This window comes from Ambystoma mexicanum, chromosome 7p (genome assembly GCF_040938575.1).
Source record: "Ambystoma mexicanum isolate Mex_15411 chromosome 7p, UKY_AmexF1_1, whole genome shotgun sequence".
Classification (NCBI taxonomy): domain Eukaryota; kingdom Metazoa; phylum Chordata; class Amphibia; order Caudata; family Ambystomatidae; genus Ambystoma; species Ambystoma mexicanum.
The window spans coordinates 323825729-323848654 of record NC_090939.1 but is presented as its reverse complement, the minus strand read 5'-3'; the positions used below and the strand labels follow the sequence as shown (position 1 = coordinate 323848654).

General features: G+C 49.2%; 1 protein-coding gene across 6 annotated transcripts in view; it reads left to right on the top strand.

Moving 5' to 3' along the window:
* The window catches only part of GABPA (GA binding protein transcription factor subunit alpha), a 560071-nt gene that overhangs the window by 436491 nt on the left and 100654 nt on the right, over positions 1–22926 (top strand). Inside the window, exon 10 of one of the 6 annotated variants that reach the window (XM_069636382.1) lies at positions 2540–3452. The exons of 3 other annotated variants lie outside the window; for them this stretch is intronic. In XM_069636382.1, the coding sequence (XP_069492483.1) occupies positions 2540–3387 (848 nt within the window). In that variant the 3' untranslated portion in view covers positions 3388–3452. Of the gene's footprint in view, positions 1–2539; positions 3453–22926 lie in introns of those variants that run through there. 2 more of the 6 variants (XM_069636381.1, XM_069636383.1) reach the window with 2 other exon arrangements.

The window sequence follows — 22926 nt, the reverse complement described above, 5'->3', positions numbered from 1 at the left end:
CTAGGCCAAAGTCAATTGGGCAAAAGTCTAGGTGAGCTGAAGGACTTCTTGCAGGTGAGAAAAAGTCTTACACAATGTTTTAGAAGTCTTTGTAGAAAAGAAATTCAAAGTAGGGCCACAAGCTGTTTAGGCTTGTGACGTAAAGAATCTGTCAGCAACTCTACAGAGCAACTACAACAAGTCTTGCCAACCGAGAACAAGTGAAGTTACATGACAAGAGGCAAGTTGAAGAAAAGTGCAGCTGATGGTTTCTGTTCCTGTGCAGCTCTGCAGATCCTGGTGTTCCTGGTCCTCAGTCGTGGGGACAAGAGGGAGGACGTCTGAGGACCTCTGCACTGGTCACTGACCGCAACCAGCAATCTTCAAATAAGTGGCACTTCGGTGTTTCAGCTCTTTGCGTCTACCGCAAATAGCAACACTACGGTTCCTGGCTGGCGTGATGGGCTTTCCTTGCATCTGGGGTCCAGCACTCTTGAGGTGGCTCAGGCTCGGTCAGTACTACTTCCTGGGAGTCCGGAGGATCTTCTTGGAGCTCTTGGCCAGCTTAAAGGCAATGCACACAATCTGGTGTTCCTCTCCCTGGCTATTCGGTTCCAGCAGCAAATGCATTGGAATTTCAACCAGCTCTGACAGGGTGTCCAGGTGGCTTACTTTGGGGTTCATTGGTCCCACCAACTCAAGAGGAGATTTTGTCCTTGCAGGGCTTCTCTAGTCAAAACAAAGTTGGGGTTTCAGCACAGCAGCAGGGCTTCAGAGGGCAAACCAACGGTCCAGGAGTTGCAGCATGTGTTCTCTTTAAGTTCTTCTGATTCCTTAGTTCAGTGGTCGACTCTTGCCTTCCAAGCCAAAAAGCCTTGCCTATTATGCAGGTTTCTCCCATTCATTCTAGCCTAGCTGTCAGTCACCCAGCAAGGTGGCTATCCTTGCCAGACAGCCAGCCCGCCAATCACCGAAGAGTGCATTCCTGTCTCCTAGGAGACTAAGCACTGGGAGTTTCGGGCACCTTCCTCGCTTTCTGCCCCTGCCAGACACCCTGGAGCCAGAGGCGGGCTTCACTTGTGAATCCTGCCAAAGGGGCAAAACTAACAAAGGGGCCAAATCTGGTTTGGCACGCAGAGTAAATCTCAAAAAGGACCTTTCCACAAAGAAATGGCAAAAAAGTCGACCATGATTTTTTTTTTCTTGGGTGCTTTACTGCAGCTGCGAAAGCAGCCCGCGGTAAATGCACACCACAGTGGTTGAAAGTAAACCACTGCCACCAGCCATTCGAGGAAAAGGTAACATAAAATTGTTACATGAGACGCTAGACAAAAGGGGGTACTAAGTAACGCCTCCAGCACCCTATTGTAAGATAGTGGGCCTCATTACGAGTAGCGCGGTAAAAACGGGGTCATTACCGGCATGGCGGAACGAGCGGGTCCGTGCTCGTATGACGCCGCTAATAGTGGGTGATTACGAGTGCGCAAACCCCCATGCCGGTAATGGCCATACCGGCATGCCGCAAAAGGCCCTCCAACCCCCCGATAGCGCCATCACAGGACCCGCCGATACCGCCACCGCTTAGGAGGAACCCCTAAATACTGACCTGGTAGTACAAACGCACTAATACGGGGCTTGTAAAACCAGACCCGGAAATAACGTCATCGCGTCGGAACGGGAAATGGGCCGGCGGCCATCTTTAAAAACACAATCCATTGCAATCCTCCCAAGCCACCAGTTGATTCCTGGAGAGCTCTGTGCCAATACTTCGAGAATGTCTAAGTCTACCCGGAAGACCACCCCCCCCCCCCCCCCGGCTGCGGAACCAGCGTTTTTCCGACGCTGAATTAAATATGTTAGCGGACACCCTTGCTGCACATGCAGATCTCATGAAATCCCATGACATGAAGCGTGAGGTGCAGCAGAAGGATGACATCTGGCAGGAGGTAGCCCGCAAGGTGTCGGCTGTAGGAACAAGGACTACAGGAAGAGGTGGGATGACCTCCGCTTGAGGGTCCGCAACAGGAGGGAGGCCATGACCACAGGCGGGGTTCCCACTCTCCTGCCAAAATGATGCCCTGGGAGGAGACCGCAAGCAGCTTCATAAATCCAGAGTCCATTGAGGGATTTGGGGAGATGGAGACGGGTGCGGCATCATCCCCAGGAGGAGGTGAGTGACCCTGCAGATCCCTGTAGGGGCAACCATGACATGGCACAAGTGATGTGGAAGAGAGTCTAGGCAAGGCAATGCATGTCCCAACACCCACATGAACATATCAAAGTCCAGATGGCGGGCCAAACCCTGCCAAACAGAAATGCATGCTGAGTGCCAATCCCATAACCAACACACCTGGACCGTGCCCTTGTAATACATCACACAAACCGCAAATAAACGGCATGCCACCTGCCATGCAGTGAATGCCAAAATGCCCCCGCAGAATACCCTGTGTGACAAACCTGTAAGACATGAATGCATGATTAAATGAATAATGAACAGCACCATTGTATGCTTCTGGCATGTAACACCATCACTGATGCCCTGCATCTCTTCTACCCCCAGGCACCGATGAGGAAGATGCCAGCCAAGACAACACTGCAAGGGCATCCACGTCCCACCCAAAGAAAAGGGCCACCACCACCTCCGTGGCAACCAAGCAGGCCACAGCCAGTGTGCCTGACCGAGCCCAGACACAGCCAACAACACCTGCTGCCAGTGTGCCTGACACACTTGAGACCCAGCAGCCCACACCCACACCAGTTGAAGGGGAGTGCTTACAAGCACCGGCCAACACTGAGGATGACTTGGATGGCAATGTTGACCAGGCGGGAGTTATGGAAGTGACATGTCTACCCAGCCCAAGCCCCATGTTCACCCCCCCGCCCCATATCCAGCCCTCACCCACCTACAGCAGTGCTGATCCCTGCCTCCATGATTCGGACCTGAGCCCCTTCGAGGAGGACAGCACCGAAAATGCAGGCCCTGTGAGTGCACCACCCACCACTCCAGCTCCCACCAACACCCTCGAGTCCCGTCTGTCGAGGGTGGAGGCCCGTCAGGAGGCCACGTCGGAGCTCCTGCGGCAGTACATTGCGGATGGAGATAACACCAGGCGGGTAATCGCGACTGCCATTGCGGGGACCACAGCGGCCATTACAGCAAACACAGCCGCTGTGAATGTGTCGGTTGTGCTGATGAGGGACTGTCTAGGGGCAATAACACAAGTACTTGCAGCAATCCTGCTCCACATGCAGCGGCCACGCCTTGCAGCAGGAGTGGAACTTGCCACCGACGACTCATCAGCCACAACACCTGCTTCCTCAGTCCCCACCAGCCCTGTGCGCCAGACCAGAAGGAGTGCAATGCACACTGAAATGCCGCCCCCGGACAGCAAAAAGTCCCGCAAGTAGTGTGGGCGGAAAATGGGAGTGGGACACATGGTTGGGGGTGAAGGGGAGCACATTGTGGAGTTTATTGGGGGGGTTTGGGAGTTTGTTGGGTGGGTTTGGGGGTTTTGGAGTTTGTTGTGGGGGTTTGTAGTTAACTGGGGGGGTTGTGAGTTCACTGGTGGTTTTGAGGGGGGGGTTTGTCACATTTTTACTATTTGAACTAATACACCCGTTGTGAGAAAAATCATTAAATGGCTGGACATTGTTCATTTCGTGTGTATCCATTTAATGTGTGACGGTGTTCAGTGCCCAACTCCCAACAATCCCTGTGTGCATGTCCACATGGACCCAGTGTGTCACTGACACATGTCTATCATAGTCCCTGTGGTTCAGAAGTATTCGTGAATCAGTGCTTGGCGTACTGCATGCCCATACCGTGCATCACGTACTGGCAGGGTTGCTACTTCACCTCCGTCTTCATCCTCATCACCCTCACCCGGCGCATGCATGTCAATGTCAGGTGGCAGTGGTACATTTCTCCGGACGCACATGTTGTGCAGCATGACACAGGCCATGGTGATCTTTGCCACCTTCTCAGGCCTATAAAGGAGTGCCCCACCAGACCTGCTTAGGCAGCGGAAACGCACCTTCAACAGGCCAAAGGTCTGCTCAATCACAACACGGGTACGGGTGTGAACACAATTGTACTCCTCTTCATTGCTGTTCTGCGGGTTCCGCACAGGGGTAAGTAGCCACGGCCTCAAGGGATATCCTCCATCACCTGCAAGCAAATACAAATGGGTGTGTCTGACTCTGAGCTGCCACCTTCAGGAAGCAGTCATGGCCGCAGCTATTTGGTGTGGACATGCACATGTCCCTGTACTTATGCAAGAATGGTACCTAGATGCATACTATAATGCCATGTGGTGTGGTAGTCTGGATGGCGTTCAATAGATGATGCAGGGTGAAATAATGCATTCTGAGGTGGATGTCCTGTGGTTGTACGACAATGTTTAGCCTCCCATATATGCTGTTTAATATACACTGTTCATGGTCACACTAGCCACATTAGCACAGTTGCAATCCTGTGCAGTCATGCATTGCTTGACATACCCATGGTGGCCTGGTTTTGCCTCTTACTTGTTGTCAACGATATGCATAATTGGTAAAATGTTTGCCAGTGATGCGTCATGTTGGGTTTGGGAGGTTCAGGTCAGGAGTGTCTAGCTCTGCATGCATTCTCCAATCACCGTCAATTGCCACCCAGGTGGAGTACGCATCCCCCTTTCCCACCCAGGTGGAGTATGCATCCCTACACATCAGTACCCCGATGCACTGCCATGGGCCAGTCAGGCAACTCGCCAAGCAGCCAGGCACGTGGTCCAGCATGTCGCTCCATGTGACAGGGTAGCGTGGAGTTGCGCAGCACCATGGCATCATGTGTTGATCCGGGAAATCGGGAGCAGCAATGGGTGATGATCTTGCTGGAGTCGCATACCATTTGCACATTGATGGAGTGGTATTGCTTGTGATTGTGGTACACCGCTTCTATGGCATGGGGGAACTACCAATTCCACATGGGTGCAGTCCAGGGCACCAACACAATTGGGCATGCCTGCCAGTGCATGGAAGCCTACTTTGGTGTTGGCTATCTCCTGGGCAGTCCGTGGTAGGGATCTGTGGGTGCTTGTGTGCTTCAGGTTGGCATCCAGCACTTGGTTCAGCATTCGTGAGAATAGTGGTTGTGAAATGCCATGCAGCTGCCCCACTGTGTTGATAGGTGCCTGTAGCCAGGAAGTGGAGCACAGACACCACCTTTTAGTAGCGGGGGGATGGCAGTGCGGTATTTCTATGAGGCTGGCAATGTCGTTGATCATGTCCACTATTGTGGTGCTGGTGTCCCGGTCCAACCGGTACAGGGTGTGGATCTGCTCAGGGGTTAGGTTGAATGGCTTGTGTCTGATGCGAGGGATTGGTGGCTGCCTACGAGGCACTGCTTGCTGCGCTGATGGTAATTGCTGCCACTGTCTCACACTCCTCCTCCTTCTCCTCCTGCGTCTCCTCTGTGCTGCCTGTTGTTGCTGCTGTAGTTGTTGTTGGAGTTGCTGTTGTTGGAGTTGCTGTTGTTGCAGCAGTGTAGGCATGTCCTCCAGCGCTATGATTGCAACAGCTAGTGGTAGCATTTTGGTGTAGGAAGGGGTGTGGTGTGTGGGCGTACTCATTTTATACTGGCCCAGCCTCCATTGACTCCACCTGTGGTGATTGTGTGCACCTGTGGCAGTTGGCTTGATTGCCGATTACGCGTGGTCCGCGATGCCTGTATGGCCGGCATCGTGCAGCCCCTAATTACCGCCTTCGGGAAGCCGGTATTTGCATGTCCACGTGGGTTGTGATGTCCTCATATTACCGGCATGCCAGTATTTGCTCACGGAATGGGCGCGTGTACGTGCCCATGCCGGTATGAGGGAGCACAGTATGGGTGGTGCCGGTATTGGCAGGTTGTCGGGACGGAATGCCCCGGACCCGTTGATGATGCCGCTATTACCATTCCGCCTTCCTTTTATCATTACCGCCATTCTCGTAATGATGCCCAGTGTGTGCTGGGGTCTAGAAAGTTGCAATGTAAGTCAAGCCCATTTCACTTCACTGCTCTTGGAAACAGTGGTTTATCCAAGAGAAGGTATTTAAACCTTGAGGAATCTAAAAAGTCTTCCCTGTGTCACTGCACTGAAGGTGCTGTGCTTTGTGACACAATGTAAAAAGATGATGCCTATGGAGTTTGTCAAACTCCACAAACAAAAGAAAGATTTCAAAATCACATTATAAATGCATGAGAGAGTGGGGAAAAAAGGATGTCGCTCTCTCCAGGTAAAAAATTAGTCGTAGAGTCCAGCAAAAGAGCTCGGGGTCTCTAAGGTAGAGAGGAATGAGCACATCTGAGAATTCTCCCCAACACTGGAGTACTGCATGAACCTACTTCCTGCTCTTTCCCTCTACGCCTTATCTGTCAACACAATGCTCACCTTTGCGACACATACCTGTTTAAACATACCCAAATCTTGCCCCACCGCTGCCCACTGTTGCCAGGCTGGTTGGCTCTCGTTGGGGAAGATTTTCAGTTTCTGTGCTAATTCTTAACCCGAGAGAACCCCCCCCCCCCTCCCCCCCTCACACCCCCAGGCCGCACCAATCCCGCCCCCCCACCCCTCAGCACTTTTGCTGGACTTTTTTGATTTCAATCTCCAGAGTGAGTGTAACATTTTACCACTCACTCATTCTTTTTCTCTGATTGGGATTTTTGATTCTTACTGTTTAACAGAGTTTGGTAAACTCCATAGGCATCTTCTTTATGCTTAGTGACACACTGCACTGTTAGGACAGTTTTTCTGAAGTCCAACTAAGGGCTTAGTAAAACCATTCAACTGAGGCAGTACAAGACTCCACTCTTAGTATAAGGCTGTACCACCTGAGTTCATGGTAGCATAGATCGAGCAGCCAGACTTATCATAGGAGTGAGAGAGGGCTGTAGAATCAGTACAAGTGAAATTGTAATACAAATGATACAAAGAAACACTGAAACACTATGTATTGTAAAAATAAAGGATGTATTTAAATGCAGGTAGGCCCAGATAAATCCAGGGTTAAGTACTAACACATTAATGAAATCACAGTATAAAAACACACTATACAAACACACTATAAAAACACACTATACAAACACACTATACTTGAAAGTACACAGACCCAAATATAGACCTTATTTGAAGTACCTAACATTAGTTCTAGGGAAGTCAAAACATTTTTATACACATTCATTATAGGTCAAGCCTATTCTTGGGGAGTAAAAACCAGTGGTTACTTTATACAATTACATTCAGTAATGCAAGGGCAGTAGACCCTTCATGTAGTATAATAGTATTATAGATAAGGGATGCGGTTTCAGATGCAAATTAAAGCTGTGGATGTTGGCTACAAGCAGAAGTTGAAATTTTGTTTCTAGCACAAAAACAGAGCGAGTTATGGACGTTTTAGTGGAGGTTGTTTTTCTCAAATAGGTGCAAGAATGGGAAAACAGGAATGCGCTTTTTTTAAATGATGAATGAAGTTTTTACACTAGGGGATGACTTATGAAGAAACAAATGCCACACAGAAGCACAGCCACTTGATCAGGGCGACTGCCTGCTGAGGAGCTCGCCTTCTTCAGATAAAATCTATCAGTGTAAAGATAGCTTTAACAATACAGGGAGAAGATAGGAGGGATAAGATGGAGAGTTTAGACAATTAAAAATACTCCTAACAATGCAGGTTCTGATGACAAGATAGGATGGATTTAAGATAGGGATGGACTATGGCCAGTACATATGCTAGTGACACAGTTCTATCTATATATACTCACTAGATATGTTCTTAAACGGAACCGTCTGGATTCTGGTCCGTCAAGATTTCTGGTCAGGGATTCTGGTTCTGGGACAGACTGCTGGGTACCTCGGACTGACTGGTTCTGTTCACTGCGCGGCACAAGACTGGATCAGGTCTTTTGATTCTGGTTGCAGCACGGCACGGAACTGGATTGGCTCTTTTGGTTCTGATAATTATTCTCAGAAGGCAAGCAGTACAGCACAGCCCGGCTGTCTTTTTTGGTTCCCCTTAGATTTCTGGGGTTGGTTCTGATTCTGGAAATTTAATGCCTAGCTGAAAATGGTTCAGCTATGCAATGAGCCTTTCTGCTTTGCCAAGTTCTGGAGTCTGGAGCAAGTAATATGGATGGTTCTGCAATAGGGTGCTCTGCCAGAAATCGGATGATGGGTGAATCTGTCCTTTCTGAGTGCTGAGCTAACTGTATTTATGCTTATGATAAAGGGGTGTGTGTGCTGGTTTATCTTAAGCTCGCCCCTCTGACCTGGATTGGACAAGGTCTCCCCTCTTCCTTGATTGGAGGAGAAAACAGTGCGTCATCTTTTATGGTGTGGGTTTGAGGCCTAGAGTCCACCCCTAGCCTCTTGAACACTTATCTATTTTTGATACAATACATATTTACAAATGTGCAACCTCTATAACAGGCATATATACAGATTACATATTTTGTTTAGCAGATAATCCTCCAAGTCCCGTCGCTGTGGGATCTTGTGTCTCCTTTTCGCAGAATTTTGCCCTTTTCATCCTGAACACAATGTCCAATTTCGGAGCAATTAAAGTATGAAACTTGATACACGTATGCCTATGTTCAATGCGTACATTTGTAATCTCACTTTTTCCGCAGTTTCTTCCCAGAACATGTCAGAGTTCTGGCGCCTTTTCACCTGTGCATCCAAAAATTACATTAACAATGCTGCTGTTTATATATTTTACATAGGGAGTTATCAGTCTTTTTAAAATGTGTCTTTTGTCCTTGTCAAGCAACAAATGGTAGTTTAGCTCCACCCCTTTGGTCTTTTCCTGGGACCCAGGAACATCTCCCTCTTTCTCCTGTGCAGAGGCCATTTATGACTCTTAACACTTCGCGTTTCCTGTAGCTGGAGGATGTCCACTGTCCCCCCCCCCCCACCCTTGTAATCATCACATAGGTGTGATTTCCTGCTGGAGAGGACTCTGGAGAGAGCTGTTATTCCAGTTTGGGTAGCTTTTAGCCAGGCTTAACTTTAACGTTCATTCTGTTGCATTTTTTTCTTGGTTTAAAATAAACTTGTGATTTCAAACTAACAGCTAAAACACTTATTCCAGATTCTACACCGTGGGCTCAAACAATTACAACATGGATTACTCTCAAGAACAGACCGCTTAGATTTCCAACGTTAGATTTCAGTTTGTACAAGTTTACAGTTTCAATGCAGGCTTCTGACAGCTGTCATTCAGGCGGCCGAGAGTACTGCGCCCAGATTTTTGACAGATTTCACAGGCAGGCGACTTTTGCTGTGGATGTTTCTTTTATACTTTCAGCTTTTCCAGACATTGTGAGTTCACAATGATTTCTTGAACTAAGTGAATTCTAGCACCAGTAAGAATTTTGGATGTTAAGAGTGTTTTGTACCGGCATTCTGCAGTTTCAGCAACAAAGAAAAAGATTTAAAGCAAGATTTTGGGGTTTCCTTTGGCAGAGCACTGCTTTTCCCTCTGTACTCTATTTTCACTTGTTGTGGAGCCTAGTGACATGTTCCAGGAGCAAGATCTCTGTTCCACCACTGACAACATGCATGGCAGATTGGGCAGCCATCCTTTTGTGCTTTGCAGAGGGCAAATTTCAGAGGTTTTGGCGCGCACAAGGGTTTTGCGGCCATTTTGATCTTTCTGGCACCATCAGAACACAGTGATGCCGCAAGACAGAGCAACAAGTGGGTTGAATCATCCCACAGGTGATACCAACACTTTACTTTTGGGAAGAGGCACATCCTAATCTCAGGAGAGTAAAACACCTTCACATCTACGTTCTAATGCTGGCAAAACAGTGGCTAAGGAAGAAAAGATGATAACCATACTTATGAGAATAGTGCATCACACATTCAAGATCAGTAAGAACGTTTGTAAATGTTCACTCTTAGAATTACAGTTAACAACCAACTCTTTACAAGTAAGTAACTTTTAAACACTTATTTTCTTTTCCCAATCCCTTGACAGTCTGAGTGCTACCAGTGGCAGAAGGGGGGTCACTAGGACTAGTGACCAACAGGCAGTGTCAGAATAGGTTCTTTAGTAGCAAAAAGTTCCTTAGCAAAACTGGGCAAACAGGTAAGTAATTTAATTTAAAGTTAGAAGAGGGTCCAGGGGCTTCGCATGAAGACACCCTAGCTGGATTCTAGCAGTGGGACTGGGTGTACTGGACGAGGGACCTCCCAATCACAGAAAAAAACCACATAGTAGCACAGAAATACTAACGGGTTTAAGTTAAGTACATACCCAAGCCAACACCGTACCTCAGCATTGAAGATTTTGCAGCAGGAGAACTTCAGGGTCTGCAGCCAAATAGCCGGTCAGTGGATTCCTTCTCATGGTGACTGAAAACAAGATCTCAGAAGGGACTTTGCAGCAGGGATCGATGAAGGCTCTAGGCAAGGTTTCCCTCACGGCTGAATGCGGTTCTGCTGATTTGGTGCCTTTTTCAAGGAGCACAGAAGAAGACAGAAAATCGCAGTTGAATTTTTGTTGTTACAAAGGTCCAGCACTCTGGTGAGGGGACTTTTCGGACTCGATTCGTGTCTCTGGCGTTTCAGCGAGATTCGGAATTTGGAAGACCGTGCACCGCACAATTGCTCGCGGTCCCAGGGCATTGGTGTATTGCAACAACGCAAGGTCGCAGCAACATGTGCGATAGCTCAAAATGCAGCTCTCCTTGAGTCTAGTGGGTCACATCAGGCTCTGGGTCGGGATCGTCGTTTCGGACATCCCAGGTCGGTTGGAAGGAAGGGCTACAGCAGGCTCCGGTTACACAACAGGCTCTCTGGTCGCTGGAAATCGTCTCACCCGCTTTTCCTTCATTTTCCTCTTCGGTTTAAATTCCAGTGGTCGACTATTCTTCGGCTTCCAGGTTTGCAGTATTTATCAGGAATTACAGCACAACCGCTGCATTCTCGCCCTGCATTTTACAAGGGGCGGTCTGGTTGTCCAATCAGGACAGCCAGCTCCCGACTGGGATTTGTCTCAATTCAAGCAAGGCGTAAAACAAAGGGCTGGGGAGTTTTGGACTCCTCCCTCACTTCCTGTTCTTAGACTGGAGCCTGGGTGTGGAGTCCAGGGGACTCCCGCCGAAGATACAAAACACACAAAGTAATTTCCCGCCCTGGATGTCGGGGGAAGGAAGAAGAAACAACAAGAAACCGTAAAATGGCGAACAAAGAAGTCTGGGGTCCATTTTAGCAAAGATGACTCGATGCCATTTTGAAAAAGATGGCTCCCGTGGTTAGCGTTACCGGAGCTGTGAACAGCCGCGGTAAATGCAAACCATTTTAGTTCATAATGAAACCACTGCCACCAGCCATTGAAGCTTGTCACTGTAACAGAATTGTTAGTTTTAATGTGAAAGGGATACAGCGTATCTCCCCAGCACTCCATACAAGGTCGGGGTGTGCTGGTTTCACAGAATAACATGTAAAAGGGATCCAAAGATCCTTTCTACCCTTGGGAACTGTAGTTCATTCAAGGTTAGCACAAAGTGAAAAGGGAAACCCCAAGGGCAACCCAGCAACAACAGGCACGTATTGCCAATAAGTTGTTAAAGATGATACTAATAAGACACTATGGAGAGTCTTAAAAATGACGCCCATAAAAAGAGTTAAAGATTATGGCGTGTGGAAAAAGGTTCCCACTCACTGAGGTATTAATGAAAAATATCCCACTAATAAAGCAAAAAGTTCTGGGGTTTAACCAGGAAAGGGAGATTTACCAGTTCTGTGCAAATCTTACCTATCCAGCACCCTCCACAGTGTCACAGAGGAATCCTTTGGACTTCTCTTAATGTTTAAATACATTTTCGTGTCAACTACAGTTCCCAAGAATAGTAAGATAACTTTTATCTTACTTACATTTTCTTTTGTGGGTCCAGTACACAACCCCTTATGATATGATATGGCATTTGTAACGCGCCTATACACAAGTGTTTCAAGGCGCGAGTGCTGGGGGTTACATTGTAACTCCTTATCACACTTCTCATGTAACATTTTGTTACTTGGCTGGTGGCAGTGGTTACTTTTTACTACCTTTTATGGAGGCTGATCTCTCAACTGCAGTACAGCACCCATGGGTGGCCATTTTCTCAAAATGGCCTGTGTTCTTTTTTCACCGTGGCTGTCAGTTCCTTCTGGGCTTTTACTCTATCCTTTAGAATAGATCTGAGTCCTTTGTGGGTTTTGCCTTTGGCGGGCTTCGGCCCTGAAGCCCACCCAGGCTCCAGTTTGTCTGGGAAGGCAGGAGCCCGAAACTTCACTGTCCTTTGTAGGCGTGCCTGGCTGAAACCAATTCTAACTGGGCGGCTTTCTGGAGGACAACCAAGCCCCAGGTAATTGACAGCTCCATGACTGTGAATGAATGGGATCACGCATAAAAGGTGAGGATTTTGGGACTACAGTCGACCACTGGAACAAGGAATCCGAAGCAGACGATAAGCAGAGATGAAAGCAGCACCTTACAGGACCAAAGTAGCACCGGTGAAGCCTTGCAACTGTGCTGACCCTGTTTTCACATCGACAAGATCAACCGCCAAGGACGACTTCCTTCCTTAGGCTGGCGGGACCAACTGGCCTCAAGAGCATGTTCATTTTGGGCCATCCCCAGACTTACTGCGATTTTCCTGCAGTATCCCAATACCCAAGGTAGCTGGATCATCAAGTGCATCCTCTTTTGAAGATCAAATCTGGCTGAAACTTTTCAGGCATCCATGTGGGCCACTAGAGGCAGACATTCTTCACCAAAAGTCCCCTCACTGGAGTTCAGGACCAAGTAATTGAAGAGAAATTGACCACCGATATTAGTTTGTTCTTGGCGCTAATAAAAACCACAAAGAGCCACTGACGTGAGCTGAATCCATTGCTGCCGACACTTTCTTCTGAGTGCTGTCGCAGAAGCCAGCCAGAGGGCCCCCCATTCCCCTTTCGTCACCATGACCAACGAGCAGGAATCGGGGTCTGCAGTGTTGGACCTCGAAGGAAGCCAACCACAATTTCCCAACTGTCAAGCTACTGTGGGGCTTGAGTAGTACTTACCTTATGCCCTTTTCGAAGGGATTGTGTCCTCCGAGGTATTCCTTATCTTTGATAATACGTTTCCAGCTTGATGGCCTCGGAAATTTTTTCTGTAGAGGGCGCTGCGCATCGACGTCCGCCGAGTCGCTCTCCCTCGACGGCCACCGTATCAGCGCCGACGTCACCATGCCCATAAATGGTCACGCGCTGCGTCTGTTGCTCAGTTCCGTTTTTCCACGCTTCGTGGAGCCTCGGAACGTCGTTGCTCAGTTCAGTCAGGTTAACTATCGATTTCTACTCGAATATACCTTATCGTTCTCGATGGCTTCTTCATCAGAACCGACGACGCCGCGATCCGGCTTCAAGAAATGTCGAGACTGCGGTAAAAAAATGTCAATAACGGATCCACACAGGATCTGCTTATGGTGCTTGGGATCCGAGCACCATTGCTCGGAATGTGAGGACTGCATGTCCATGACGGCGAAAGCCTTGAAGGATCGCAAGGGGAAGCTCGAGAGAGGTAAGTCAACCAAAACCTCTTCGAAAGTTTTGTTGGCTGAGTCGAGGCATTAGTCTCCTCGCCGTCAAACATTCCCATTCTAGATCTTGAAGCAGCTACCACCATTCGTCGAGATCAAGACACTCAAAAAAGAGACGTCGAAGGTCCCATTCCTTGTCGTCTTCTGTGTCCCCAGAAAGGGTCTCCTGTCCCACTAAACACAGTTCTCAAGCTGAGTGGGAGGAATTCAGAAAGAAAATGTTAAGCGTCTTCGAGAACGCGGCCTCGACCCCCTCGAAGACAGCTGAGGGTGATACCCCGGGTGAAAAACCCAAAAAATCAAAACGCCTTGAGTCGCAGCACCCGGCGAAACATTCCACCCGAGAGCGCCATGAGCCATCGGGTAAGAAGGCACCGTCTTCGACGCCGTCGTTGAAGATTCCTTCGACGCACTGATCAGCGCCATCGACGCCGTTGTCGAACGGTTCCTCGACGCATCGGTCGATCGACTCGACGCCGACGAGTCGAAGGGTTCCTCGACGCATTTGTCGACTCGACGCCATCGTCGCCGCCGATGAAAGAGAGGACCAAGGCCACTCCACAGCCAACAGTGATTTCAAGGGCCTCCGGCACGACGCCGAGACCGTCGTCGCCCTCGAGTAGGATCCCGATCCTCTCGAGTTCTTCGAGACCCCTTCCAGTTTTTTCGACGCAGTTTTCGACGCCTTCGAAGCCCGTTACATCAGCGTCGACGACATCAACGTTTTTTCGTCCAATAATGACGAGTTTGGCTCCTTCTGCCTTAGAGATGGGTTTTACTCCATTTCAGAGGTCAGAGTACCCTGGACTTTCTTCAATTTATGAAGAAGGGGAAGATTCTGACCAGGAAACATTTGGGTTACAGAGGACCACACTGCCTACTGCAGAGGATTTCACCTCTGAGGAAAGAAGGCTGAAGGAACTACAGGAGTCACTACATGAGGCAAGTGGGCTGGACACTTCCCCAGAAGTGGAATTTGTTAAGCCAGACCCAGGGGAACATGCCGAAACACCCTATAGAACCCTGATGGCAAGAATAATTGAGTTTATGGGTTGGTCTGCGCCTTCACCTGTTTTCCAACAGGATGACCTAACAGATATATTGGACAAAGGCCCACAGGAGGACCCGGTGGTCCCCTTCCATGCAGCCTTACAAAGGAAAATTGCATCGAATTGGGAAACTCCCGAAGTTATCCCTGCAGTCAATAAAAGATTGTCAACCAAGTATAGGGTAGCGGCTGCTGACCCTAAATACCTGTCAAAACACCCGACCCCAGAGAGCCTGGTGGTTCAAGCGGCAACTTCATCTAGCAATAGGACCGCTTACCCTACTGTCCCACAGGATAGAGATGACAAGAGGTACAACTCTATGGCAAATAAAGTTTTCTCTGCCTGTAGTATGGGGTTGAAGTCCATCAACGCCACCTGTACGCTCGCCAGGTTGTCACACACTATGGGAGTGTGCTTCATCAACGGCTGACTGCATACCCGAAGGAGAGGAAAAGGAAGCCTTCCTTAACATTATTAAAGATGGCAAAGATGCCATCTGCGAATCATTTCAAACTGGCATTGATTCCGCTGACAGTATCAGCAGGGCCATGGCGGCAAGTACAACAATCCGCAGGCATGCGTGGTTGCGAAAGTCTGGCTTTGCCCCTGATGTACAGGCCAGACTTTTGAATATGCCCTTTGACGGCTCTTCATTATTCGGGAAAAAGGCTGATGACAGTCTGGAAAAGTTGGACTTCTAAAGCAGCAGCAAAATCTTTAGGAGCTGCTATCCGCCAAACTACTTTTCGCCCCTCAGGAACCTCTGGGAGAGGAAAGTCCTTTCGCTATTATTCCGCATTCGGGAAAGGCAGAGGACAGCCGGCTCAAAGAGGCCAAAGGAGGTCCACCCGAGGTGGACGGGTCAAAAGTACGAAGACCGCAGCAGCAGCAGGTGCCACTTTACACTCGGCATCTGCATCAGCCGCCACCAAACCACTCTGAGGCCTTCCCACACAATACACCTGTAGGGGGCAGGTTAACTCACCATCTGACGGAATGGCAGGCTATAACGTCAGATGCTTGGGCATTGGAGACAGTTGCCCAGGGTTACTGCCTACCCTTTCTACACGTTCCCCAGAGTCATCCACCGGGGAACAGCTCTCTAAAAGTTCCAGATCAGCTCCTCTTGCAGGAAATTATTGACCTGCTAGAGAAAGGTGCTATAGAACCGGTACCTGTAGCGGACAGGAACAAGGGCTGGTACTCCCCCCTACTTTCTCATACCAAAGAAGGAGGAGGACTGAGACCCATCCTGGACTTACGAGAATTGAACAAGTTCCTCAGGAAGGACAAGTTCAAGATGGTAACTCTCAGATCCTTCAGGCCCTCCAGCTCCAGGATTGGCTGGTATCTCTGGACCTTCAGGATGCTTATTTCCATGTGCCAATCCATCTCAAACACAGGAAATACCAGAGGTTCGCAATTGGCGACTCTCATTATCAATTTCGAGTTCTGCCATTTGGGCTGACCTCTGCCCCGAGGGTCTTCACCAAGCTGATGTCGGTAGTGGCGGCAAGTCTAAGGAGGGAAAGGATCCACGTCTACCCCTACCTGGACGATTGGCTGATCAGGGCTGTATCTTCGGAACAGGCCCAGGCCCAGCTTGATTATGTCTGCCACTTCCTTCACAGACTGGGCTTCTTTAAATTGAGGGAGAAGTCACAGATGATACCATCACAGAGACTCCAGTTCATTGGAGCGGTCCTGGACACTTCCCTGGGAAAAGCCTTGCCACCAGAGGTGAGGGCTCAAGATATTCTACAGATGGTCACCAAGTTTCAAAATGCCCAACGTCTCCCAGACTTCGACTTTTTGAGGTTGCTAGGCCTCATGGTATCCTGCATCTTCCTTGTGCCAGAGGCTTGCCTGAGAATGAGATCTCTTCAATGGGCACTGAGAAGTCAGTGGTCGCAATTCTCAGGGAGAATGACAGACCTCCGGATTCCGGACAAGGTAGCCCGCGACCTTCAATGGGGGGCCTATCCGGAGAACATCTTGAAAGGAGAACTGTTTTGGCAACCATGGCCGGAGATAACAGTAGTCACAGACGCCTAACTCACGGGGTGGAGAGCCCATGCCAACGACTTGACTATCAGCGGTCGTTGGTCTCCATCGTAGTCCAGACTACACATCCACCTATTAGAGCTGAGAGCAATCAGACTAGCGCTGAAAGCTTTCCTGCCATCAGTACAGGGGAGAAATGTCCTGAAAATGACAGACAACACGGTGGCCATGCACTACCTCAACAAAAGAGGCTTAGGATCACTGCCACTGTGCAGAGAGGCGATGCAGCTCTGGTTTTGGGCAATCCAAGAAGGAATCGCTCTAACGGCTGTCCACCTAGCCGGAGAGAAGAACTTGACAGCGGACGCTCTGAGCAGGCAGAGCACAGTCTCCCACGAGTGGGAGCTAGCTCAGGAAGTCCTTCAAGAGATTTTCACCCTTTGGGGAACCCCTCAGGTGGATCTGTTCGCCACAAGCAACAACAAGAAGTGCGATCTTTTTTGTTCAAGGGAATTTCCCCCAAGAGGAGCTCTAGGAGATGCGTTCGTAGTGGACTGGGAGTTTCAACTCTTTTACGCGTTCCCACCCGTCCCTGTTATTCCTCAAATGATCAGGAGGTTGAGAAGATTCCGGAAAACCATGATCCTAATTGCCCCGGATTGGGCCAGGAGAACGTGGTACCCGGACCTTCTAGATATGTCCATCTGTCATCCAATCCATCTTCCACTCAGAGAATCTTCTCTCGCAGAAGGGAGGTCAGGTTCTCCATCCAGACACCAGAACCCTCAACCTTCACGCTTGGTTTATGAAAGGTTAAGGTACAAGGATTGGGATCTCCCTGATGACGTCATGGAGGTGTTGCTTTCTGCCAGAAGACCAGCAACAAAGTCTTTATACCTCTGCCGTTGGAACAAATTTTGCAGCTGGTGTAGGGAAGAGAATATCGACCCTTTTTCATGTGGTACACCAACGGTGTTATCGTTTCTACTCTACTTGGCAAACCCAGGCCTTCAAGTGGGCACTGTAAAAGGCTATCTTGCAGCGCTTTCTATCTTTAAGCGCACTGCGGAGGAACCATCGTATTTCAAAATTCCTCTAGTGGTACAATTTCTCAAGGGACTAACTAATGTTTACCCTCCAAAACCATTCCAGGTTTCCTTATGGGACTTAAATTTAGTCTTAAACTTCTTAATGGGCACTCCATTCGAACCACTTCACTCTTGTGCGCTGAGATTTCTCACGCTTAAAACTGTCCTATTGGTAGCACTAACATCTGCTAGGAGGGTGAGCGAGCTACAAGCCCTCTCCTGTAAACCCCCACATACAATCTTCCACAAGGACAAGGTTGTCCTACAGGTGAAACCTAATTTCCTCCCAAAGGTGGTTTCTGAATTTCATATTACTCAGAAAATGACCTTGCCTTCGTTCTACCCTCCTCCCCATCCGGGGAAAGAGGAGGAAAGGCTACATACGCTGGACCCTAGGCGAGCTCTCTGCTTTTACATCAGCAGAATGGCTAGGATCAGGCAAGCAGACCAACTGTTTGTAGGATACTCGGGTCACAAGTTGGGACTACCCATAACAAAACAAACCATCTCCAGGTGGATTATTTTGGCCATCCTGGAATGTTAGACTAGCAGGGAAAGAGCCACCCCAAAATCTCAGGGCTCATTCAACCAGGGGTATCGCAGCCTCTTCGGCTCTCCAAAGAGGGGTACCGGTCCGGGACATATGTGCGGCTGCCACATGGTCATCCGCACATACATTCACAAAATTTTACAATCTGGATTCCTCCACTTTTCAAGAGACCAGATTTGGCAAGGCCGTATTGCATTCGTTCCATCCCTAAAGGGATACATAACACTAGCACTCCCACCTCCAATTACATGCCACAGCTATGGGAGTCTATCAAAGATAAGGAATACGTCGGAGGACACAATCCCTTCGAAGAACAAGTTACTTCTTACCTGTTAATGTTCTTTCGACGGGATGTTCCTCCAACGTATTCCTTATCGCCCCTCCCAACCATCCCCGCAGTGATAACTTCCCTTGTGGTTGCAGCTTACGCTCCTTCAAGGTCACTAACCAATTCAGGCATGACTTTTCTTATGCTACAAAACGGAACTGAGCAACAGACGCAGCGCGTGGCTATTTATGGGCATGGTGACGTCGGCGCCGATACGGTGGCCGTCGAGGGACATTGACTCGGCAGACGTCGACGCGCAGCGCCCTCTACAGAAATAATTTGAGTACAGCAAGCTGGAAACGTATTATCAAAGATAAGGAATACGTCGGAGGAACAGCCCGTCAAAAGAACGTTACTAGGTAAGAAGTAACTTGTTCTTCTGTGCTTGGCTTGGGAAGTGCTATTTTCTTCAATTGAGTTGACCTCCACTCCTTTGTGCAGGCCTTGCAGCTTGTGCACCATCGGGTAGGGTCCCCTTGAGCTCCTGTTTCTTCAAGAACCACTGACTGGTTAACTAACTTTTTTCCTCTGAAGACATTCATCAGAACTGGAACTGGCCATTTGACTTTGGCTGCGCTAGCTTCCCAAAGGTCCATGTTCTTGATCCTACTGATTTTGGCAGTGCTGGTTCCTCTATAGATTTTAATTGTGAACATAGGAAACCGACTGCCAATATCCCTCTTTGGGAGAGTGTACTTATTAAAACTAAAGTTTGTTCTGCCTAACTCTGAAACTTTCCCTCCCATCTCAGTTTTGCAAAGGTGATATATATATAAGTGCTGATACTGACCTTAATTGATGTCACTCTGTGTGCTGGATATGTAAAGCATAGATAGTCACCTGTATTATTGTTTCTGATGCTTGTTAATCTGCTTAGAATCACATGCTGTGCATATGGTCCGACATCCATTGGTAACCGCAGAGTATTGCATCTTGTCTTTCGGGGACCAAAAGGGGACGTCGGCATAGGCGTGTCTGTAACACTAATCCCTATCGTGACGTGTGTAGTACCCAAAATCCCTCACGCGCCAAAGTCCCTCAGATTGTTTTTTTCCGCCCAGATAACTGGTCGCCCTATAGCGCAGCTCTTACTAAAGACATTGTTTATCTTTACCGAATTGTTGGTTTATTCCTCGTTAAGTCACTTCGCCAATAACAACAACTTCAACAAAGCCTATGGGGGAATAGTCTACGGCTGTGGATTTCGGTGCCCAAGATCCGGCGGCCGGATTGTCCACGTGGTCGGGCCCTTTGGCTGACCTCTACAGTAGGGAGAGTGGGGTTGGGGTGGCCATATTGTTTAGTATGTCTTTCCTCATTTCCCCTCTTTTCCCTTTCGGTCTGGTCATCCTTCCCTTTTGCTATGGAGAGGACTCCTTTTAGATTCTACCCTAAGTGTAGGGTCAGATATCCTTGGAAGGACGAACACAGGACGTGTAACGCCTGTCTCCCCCCTAGAGCACAATGAGAAGCGGTGCGTGGCGTGCAAACTCCTACGGCCCAAGACCCTTAAGGAGCGCCGTGTAAAGCGGTGGGCCGCGTATGGCATGTCACGCGTGGAGCGCCTCTCCCCCATTGCCACACCAGCCGAAAGTGACGGGAGTACTTCGGATTACCAAACATCCAACGCGGATGTTATAGACCTTGAGGTGGACACTTCTAGATCGCCACGCCCGACCCTTCCAGGCTCGACTATGGTCTTGCTACAGGGACCACACCCGGCAACAGGGGCGTACAAGTGCATCGCACTAAGCACATAACCCCTATGCCAATTTTGACACCTTTGTCGAAAAAGACAAAAGCGCCAGCGGGGCCGCCGAAGTCTTTGCCGGTTCCCTCGGATCGCTCTGATCCAAGGCCTTCCCTGCATTCGCAGCAGCGTATGGCGACTGGGCAACCAAGACAAACCAAGGGCGCTACTCCTAATCCTAGACACGTCGAAAGTCGGGAGCCCGACGCTTCGAGTTCCAGGGCCTCAGTAGGCCCAACAACTACGACTAGGCCTCTACCCGGAAACCCGTCCGCTAAATCTCCTGGTGGCACGGACGGTTTTTCTACTGCCGACAAATCACCAGAGCCTTTGTCTCACGACGATTCGGCGACTATATATAAAGTAGCATCGGAAGAATCGCAGCGGTGGTGGGCCTTATTCCGGTCACGCCGAAGGTTATGGGTCAATCCGCGGAAAGGTTTTTGGTGGATTGGATTCCCGATTCCGATGGAACTTACGTAGATAGTTAAGAGACTCTCTCTGACACCCTTAGAGGTTCCCGTTGACGCCAAGGTGCGGAGAATGTCATTTCTCCTCGCGCCGGCCCGTTTGGGTACTCTAAGTGGACTACAGAGAAGTTCGAGGGTTATATGGATCGGCTAGAGCGGATTATCAGTTCTTCTGATCACCCGCCCCCGAAAAGGGCACGGTTAGACCCTAACCCCCAAATTCAAGTAGATCAGTCTCCGGTTTTCCAACAAGACGTGATCTAGGTGGATACTTAGAGACATCTATAATGAAGAAGACAAAGCTTCCTTTCTCAAACTATGAGGAGGATCAACAGGGTACGACAGACAACTGGAAGGAAATCCAGCAGGAAGGTGAAAACCCTTGGACACAACCGGATCAAGACTGATATTTTGTGTTTGGATTCTCCTCCGTCCACCCCGGCTCGCCAGGCCTCCCCTGTGGATGACCAAATGGCTTTCAACTCCATGTTGAAAAAGGCTGCAGAATTCTTCAAAATTGCCACTCGGGAGGCGGTACCGGAGCAGGATTTCGTGGAGGATATTATTAAAGAAAAACCTCCAGCGAGTCAATCCATCCTCCTCCTTAACTCTGTTAAGGGGCGGGTAGCTCCCTCTTTGGTCACACCTGCTCAGACACGGGCAGTGAACCAGAGAGTCGAAAAACTATTTCGGCCTTCTCCTACCGACCCTCTGCATATCAAAGGGCATGCCATCCCAGATTCGCTGGTAGTGACTACCACTCGGAAGAGGGCAGGGGTACCCCTTGCCACGGGAGAATCACCACCGGACAAGGAGTCTAAAAGGTTATATGCCCTGGGCAAACGTGCAACATCAGCAGCTGCATAAACCATTCGGGTTGCTAATACTACGTTATTAGCAAGCTATGCTGATGCCCAATGGAACTTACTCCAAGAAGGCCTCCAGGAGGTTCTTGAACCAGCCAGAACAAAACCTCTCTGCATTGTTTCAGAGGTAAAACTGGTTAACCAGAATGTGGTGAAGAACACCCTGGACACTGCAGAAACAGCAGACAGGTCTCTTGCACAAGGTACTCTTCTGAAAAGACACACATGGCTGCGTACATCAGGCTTCAGACCTGAGACTCGGGCCTCCCTCATTAATAAACCCATTGAGGAGACTAACCTCTTCGGGAAAGCAGTTGAAGCGTTGGAGACGGCCAAGAAGGAGCACAAGACTATTAGGTCTTTGCACCAGATTACACAAAAACCCTCCTCCCAGAGGGGTAATAATTCTTGGCGGTCCTTTAGAGGACAAGCCCGTGCCGGTCAGAACTATGGCACGGGTAACTTCAACACGAATCAAACATCTGGAAGCCCTACTTACTACCCCGCAAGGGGTCAGAAACGTGGCAGAGGTAGAGGCAGAGGCCCCAATCCCAGAGGAGCCACAGCCTCTGGTCAGAAATGACCACCAAGTCCATGTCCCCTCCCATGTCTCGCCGGTCTGGGGGCGATTAACATCTTTCCTCAAGGCATGGGAGGGGATAACTTCCGCCCAGTGGGTCTTCAAGATGGTCGCCCGACCTCCACAGATCAGACCGCCGCGCTCACGGCGCCTTTCACCGGACCATCTGGAGATCCTGATCCAAGAGGTGGAAGCACTGCTGGGAAAGGACGCCATAGAAGCCGTCCCTATTCTTCTGGTAAACGAGGGTACTTATTCAGTGAACTTCCTTGTACCCAAAAAGGATCTCACCATGCGTCCTGTTCTGGATCTGCGCCCAGCGAACAAGTTTATAAAACCCTAGAAGTTTTGCATGGTAACACTGCAGGAGATGATCCCATTGCTGCAACAGGGGGACTTCATGGCAACATTGGATATGAAAGATACATACTTTGATATTTCAATGTTGCCAGCGCACATAAAATACCTAAGGTTCAAAGAACTCCCCTTCGGCATCGCCTCGTCGCCAAGGGTGTTTACCAAAGTCCTGGCAGTGGCAGCAGCACACCTGCGCAGACTATCAGTCCCAGTTTACCCTTACCTCGACGACTGGCTGCTTACGGGGGACTCATTCAACGCTTGTTTTTCGAACACCCAAAAAACAGTAGATCTCTTCAGCCTGGGTTTTT